This window comes from Medicago sativa, chromosome 3, assembly GCF_051527215.1.
Source record: "Medicago sativa cultivar Bolivia chromosome 3, Bolivia_mono, whole genome shotgun sequence".
NCBI lineage: Eukaryota > Viridiplantae > Streptophyta > Magnoliopsida > Fabales > Fabaceae > Medicago > Medicago sativa.
This window is the reverse complement of record NC_140751.1, coordinates 8,619,833-8,626,367: the sequence shown is the minus strand read 5'-3', so window position 1 is coordinate 8,626,367 and position 6,535 is coordinate 8,619,833. Positions and strand designations below refer to the sequence as shown.

The 6,535-nt window shown below is 35.9% G+C and overlaps 1 protein-coding gene across 1 annotated transcript; it reads left to right on the top strand.

Annotated features, from left to right (window-relative positions):
* The first annotated feature begins 1,750 nt into the window (after positions 1–1,750).
* LOC146935458 (disease resistance protein RPM1-like) lies at positions 1,751–6,330 on the top strand. The gene is made up of 2 exons (XM_085750642.1): positions 1,751–4,800; positions 5,951–6,330. Exon 1 carries the CDS (start codon positions 1,953–1,955, stop codon positions 4,770–4,772), a length of 2,820 nt encoding a protein of 939 aa, XP_085606768.1. The 5' UTR covers positions 1,751–1,952; the 3' UTR covers positions 4,773–4,800; positions 5,951–6,330.
* The last annotated feature ends 205 nt before the right edge of the window (positions 6,331–6,535 follow it).

Below are 6,535 nucleotides of genomic sequence, written 5' to 3'. Positions count from 1 at the left end.
AGTTGCCCAAAATTGTTGTTCCATGCGATCCTTTCGCACGTGTAGTTATGAGTTGATCTTAGAAGTAAGAATGAGAGTTGCTAGGATATTTCCAGTGTCCAGAAACTTGTTTAGATGAATGAGATTATTAGTAAGGTTGCATGAGTGATATTATGATGTTTTATGATAATTATGTTGATGTAATTCATCCCTTACATGATGTTAATGCATTCAAGCACTATTATATGTTGTATCTTGCTGCTGTTTACTGCTGTTGACTGTTAATGTCTTGAAGTTGCATGAGTTGGTCTAAGTTGTCATGATTTAAGAAGATGTCCATTTTAATGGAGTTGTATAATATGTTCACGTTGTTGCTTAAGTTGTAGGGAGATTGAGTACATTGCATACTCATTAAAGTTGGGGGCTTTAGGCCCGGCAGCCTTGTGCTCAAACTACGTTGGGGACTTTAAGCCCGACAGCTTTATGCTCAAACTACGTTGGGGGCTTTAAGCCCGGCAGCTTTATGCTCACATGTTGAAGAGCCTAATTACGCTCATTTAAGTTGTTGAATGGTACCACATGCATTTGCATATCAAGAAGTTTCACGATGGTTTAAGTTGTTAAGTTGTTAAGAGTTGCATGGTCAAGTTGAGTCGTGTCGTCGAGTCAAGTGTTAAGATGATTATGATTTTAATGATGATGATATTTAATGATGATGTTTGATGATGGTATTTGACTTTGAAATGATAACATGCTAAGTGATAAATGCTAAATATGTTTTATGTTGTTAAATGCATTTTAATGAATTATATGCTTAATTTATTGACTGTGAAATCTCACCCTTTCTGTTGTAATGTTGCCCTTACGTTGGTAACGCGCAGGTGATAAAGACTAGAGGCGTTCGTGAGTGGACTCCTCACTGTGTCTAGGTGCTCTGATACGTAACAGGATTGGGCTTGCTTTCTTAACTATTCCTTACATGTCTTTTTCTGAATAAATGTTGAACCAAAGTTTTATGAGATTTCCTAATAAGGCCTGCGTGCCAAGACTTTTGTCATGTTGGACTATTTCCGCTGCGTAGTTTCAGATTTTATGATGTCGAATTTGAAGGATAATTATTATTATCTGTTTTAAGATTTTTAAGTAGTATGTGACATTCCGTTTATGAAATAAATACTTTGATTTTAAATAAAATTTTTATGTTGGGAAAACGGGGTGTTACAAAACACATAAGAATACATGGATAAATAGAAAAGGTTGCGAGTATTGATGGATTAAAATAAAACAAAAGGGGATGAAAGTAGTTATATTTGAACGTGATAATAGAAATCCTTCACACACACATACACACAGATTACTTTCTCTTTCTTATTATACTAATTTATTGTTTATTTTCCGTGTTGGTTGTGTTTTGGTGAGCTATTAATTATATTACTCCACATCACAAGTTGGTTAGTTGTTGAAAAATCAAATGTTGAATGGTGGACTTGTTAATTGTTTAAATGAAATTATGAAAACGAGAGGATTGAAAATTACTAAAAGTTAAAAAGAGTTTATGAAAACAACAATATTTTTCTAGTTAGGTTTGAAAATTTGAAAAGGGTTTGAAAAGGGTTTGAAAATTATCACTCAATTTGCAAGTTGGTAGAAGACCAATCTGGATGACCGCTCCCTTGCAAGTTGGTTATAAAAATTAATAATTAATTGTAAGACAGATGAGTACTGGTCAAAACCATATTTCATAAATAAAAGCATTGACTAAAACAATCATACATACATGATCAAGTTCAGTTGTCAAATTACAAAATAATAAACCTGTCTATGATTTAAATGGTCTGCATACATCACCATTCAAAGTTACTGCACCCAGTGGGAGAAAAAAGAGAGGAAAAATACCATACTAGAAAGATATACACAATAATCCCAACATCATAATTGTAAGGTAGCATCTACCAGCATGATATGTGAGTTAAATGGCTGAGACTGCAGTATTGTTTGCTCTGGGGGAAGTGTTCAAATTCCAAAAAGAAGAAACAAAGCTTTTGAGAGGTGTACACAGAGATTTTTCAGACATCAAAGATGAACTTGAGAGCATTCAAGTCTTCCTCAAAGATGCAGACATAAGGGCTGCGGATGAAGCAGAGACCAATGATGGAATAAGAACTTGGGTAAAGCAGCTGAGAGAAGCATCATTTCGCATTGAAGATGTCATTGACGAATACATTAGGCTGATGCATGGAGTCAAACCTCCGGGATGTGGAGCATTAGTCTGCAAGATTGCAAGCCCAATTAAAACTTTGATTCCCCGTCATCAGATAGCATCCGAGATTCAGGACATGAAGTTGTCAATTCGTGGAATCAAGGAAAGAAGTGAGAGGTATAACTTTCAAATTTCACATGAACAAGGATCATCAAGCAGCAGCAACAATGCTAAAGAGACAGAAAATGGAAGATGGCGTGATCTTCGACTGTCTTCCCTTTTCATTGAAGAAACAGAAGTTGTAGGAATTGAAGGCCCAAAAGAAGAATTGTCTGGTTGGTTATTGGAAGGTATATCTGAGCGCAAAGTGATTTCAGTGGTGGGAATGGGGGGTATAGGAAAAACTACTCTTGCCAAGGTAATTTTTGACAGCCAAAAGGTAACAACAAACTTTGATTGTCGTGCTTGCATCACAGTTTCTCAATCATACACTGTGAGAGGTTTGTTGATAAACATGATGGAGCAATTTTGTCGGGGAACTGAAGACCCTCTTCCACAGATGTTGCAAAAAATGGATGACCAGTCACTGATTATAGAAGTAAGGCAATACCTGCAACGTAAGAGGTATTTGGTATTCTTTGATGATGTTTGGCAAGAAGATTTTTCCGACCAGGTTGAATTTGCCATGCCTAATAACAATAAAGGTAGTAGGATCATAATCACTACTAGAATGATGCATGTTGCAGAATTTTTCAAGAAATCCTTTCTAACTCATATTCACAAACTGCAACTTTTGCCTCCAAACAAAGCATGGGAACTCTTCTGTAAGAAAGTATTTAGATTTGAACCTGGTGGGCATTGTCCACCAGAGCTTGAGGCTGTGTCAAAAGAAATTGTTCAAAAATTCAAGCAGCTACCTCTGGCAATTGTAGCCATTGGTGGTCTACTTTCAACAAAATCTAAAACCATGATTGAATGGCAAAAGGTGAGTGAAAATCTGAGACTGGAATTGGGACGTAATACCCATTTAACCAGTCTAACAAAGATTTTATCTCTCAGTTATGATAGCCTGCCGTACTATTTGAAACCATGCATTTTGTATTTTGGTATATATCCAGAGGATTACTCCATTAATCATAAGAGACTAACTCGGCAATGGATAGCTGAGGGGTTTGTCAAATCTGATGAGAGAAGAACTTTGGAGCAAGTGGCAGAGGAGTACTTGTCAGAATTGATTCACAGAAGTCTGATTCAGGTCTCAAATGTTAGCTTTGAAGGGAAAGTTAAAACATGTCAAGTCCATGATTTATTGCGGGAAGTAATCATTAGAAAAATGAAGAATTTAAGTTTCTGTCATTTTGTGCATGAAGGTGAATCACTTGCAGTTGGAATAACTAGACGCCTATCAATAGCTTCTAATTCCAACAATGCATTGAAGAGAACAAACAATTCACATTTTCGTGCTATTCATGTTTTTGGAAAAGGTGGATTGTTGGAGCCTTTCATTGGTAAATTATGTTCAGAGTCTAGGATTTTGAAGGTGCTTGACATTCAAGGTACGTCGTTGAATTATATCCCTAAAAATTTTGGGAATCTTTTTCACTTAAGGTACTTAAACCTAAGGAATACAAAAGTACAGGTTCTTCCTAAATCTGTTGGTGAACTACAGAACTTAGAGACATTGGACTTAAGAGACACACGTGTTCATGAGATACCAAGTGAAATAAACAAGCTCACAAAGCTACGGCACCTTCTTGCTTTCCATCGTAACTATGATGCAAAGTATTCTGTTTTGGGCTTTACAACTGGCGTGCGGATGGTTAAAGGTATTAAAAACTTGACTTCTCTTCAAAAACTTTGTTATGTGGAGGTAGATCATGGGGGAGTAGATCTTATTGAAGAGATGAAAATGTTAAGGCAGTTAAGGAAGATAGGTTTAAGGCATGTAAGAAGAGAACATGGGAATACCATAAGTGCTGCAGTAGAAGAGATGCAACACCTTGAAGCACTTAATATCACTGCAATAGCAGAGGATGAAATTATCGACTTGAACTTTGTGTCAACCCCACCAAAACTTAGGCGGCTTCAATTGAAAGCTAGACTACAGAAGTTGCCTGATTGGATTTCCAAACTTGAGGGTCTTGTGGAGATAGTGATGGCTTTATCCAAGCTGAAAGATGATCCAATGCAGTCACTGAAAAACTTACCAAATTTACTGAAGCTCAAATTGTGGGACAATGCCTACAATGGTGAAATTTTGCATTTTCAAAATGGAGGATTTCAAAACTTGAAAGAACTGATTCTAAGTCAAGTGAATAGAGTAAATTTGATCCATATAGAGAAAGGAGCTTTGATTTCACTTGAGCATATAAGATTGGAAAAGATCCCTCAACTGAAGGAGATACCCTCTGGCATCAAACACTTGGATAAACTCAAAGTCATTGACTTATCTGATATGTCAGATGAATTTGTTAACAGCATTGAACCAGACAAAGGACACAGCCACTGGATTATCAAGCATGTTCCTCATGTTTTCATTCGTCAATGGTTTGGCCCAAAATTCTATGATTATGAGATTCGCACTATAAACTAACATCTCCCAGGAGTCCTGAGCAATTAAGGTACCTTTCCTCTGATGGCGCAATGCTTCTCTTATTTATCTTTAATATGCTTGACATTTTCACTATTCATTCTCTTGTATATGTTTTTATACACCTTTTCCTTTATCTCTATCTAATTTCATGTCATGTTGACGTTGCTCATCACATCTCTCACTTTCTTTCTCGGTGTATATTTGAGATTTAAAAAAAAAAACGAATAACGTGATAAAGAATCATATAGTATTTCAATCACTCTTTGGATCAATTTTAAAAACATTTTATAATTTGTTTAATTTAGAAATGAAAAATAATTTTTCCCTCCAAAAACCTACTCCCTATCATAGCCTTAGCATATATCCAAACAAAATCTCAGAGAATGACAGAAGAAATCAAATACATATCACTCAGAAAATGACATAGTGAACCAAGTAATAGGGCTCGAGTGGTTACTGAATTCCCCTAAGGACAAATAACTCGGGAGAACCCAAATTCGATCCTAGGTGTAACATTTTTTTTCCAGGATTTACTTACCTATTGGCCGAACTCCAGATTATCAGAGTACCCTTCCCTTACGAACCGGATGGTTAAAAAAAAAAAAAAAAAGAATGATATAGTGAGATTCTGGTTAAATTAGTCTACAGAATCTGACCTGAGTAAGTGGACATATCAATGAAACACCAAATTCATTATTCAAAAACACCATTTTCTGACCTGAGTGTGAATGCATTGTCACACTGAGTAGGCTCATCTTGTGGTAAAACTGGTTGCAAAAGGGAACCTGATCAGTTTTGCCACTTATACGGACAGCCGCATTTGACTTTTTTGAAGGAGGAGGGAAATTAATTAGATAGTTTAATAATTTAAAAAATACGGAAAGTTTCATAATTTTGTGGTGGTATTTTACATAAAATATTCAAATATCACACTTAGGTAATTTGGCTGGTGGCCTAAGGGACATGGAAAGAGTTTTAAAAGGGAGGTACATGATTCAAAATTTCAAATTCTAGAGACTAACATAGCCACTAACTTTATTAGTATTTGTCTATCCGAAAAACAAATATCTTGTGAATGTGGCATCCAGTTTTATAGGGACGCTTCGTTTAACATGATTAATTAAATTGCAACTGTATAAGATAACTGACTTGATTATTTCTTGTGTTAATGTGGACAGAAATTCAGGTTCTCCAAGTTACAGCTCAAAGGTGTCGTATTTTGTTCTTCATTCCTTATATGGTGCTTCAATTCAAAATGAACACATTTTGTCCTCAGCCTGCACAAATCAAGGAAAATGTGGATTCCATTCGCTACGTGACTTTGGCTTTTCTGTTTCATTTGTCATTTGGTGTTTTATAATTTGGTTGTGGAAGCTTTGATTCAAAGCCTTGGAACCAAGACCTATATCTGGACTCCATTCAGACAATCAGACGTCTTTTGTTCGACATTTCGTTACTACTTTTTCCATTTCTGGTGTTTAAGATTGGTGGGAGCTTTCCTTCAACCCTTGTAATAATAATAACCACTTCATATGAATGAATAATTTTATTTTGCTAACCACGATCGATGCTACTATCGTTATGCAGCTGTAAATTTAGATGCATAGTTGATGTAAACTAAATCTGGACAACATGATGCGTCTCAGCCAACCGGTTTCATCCATCCATCCATCATTTCCTCACCAACTTTTTATTTAAAAATTCAAATTCAGACACTTCGCTCTTCTATCGTTTATTTTGCTAACCAGGATCGATGCTACTAT

What these genes read in the sequence shown, in the direction of transcription:
- LOC146935458 (XM_085750642.1), top strand. Translation starts at nt 1,953, where the DNA reads ATGGCTGAGACTGCAGTATTGTTTGCTCTGGGGGAAGTGTTCAAATTC.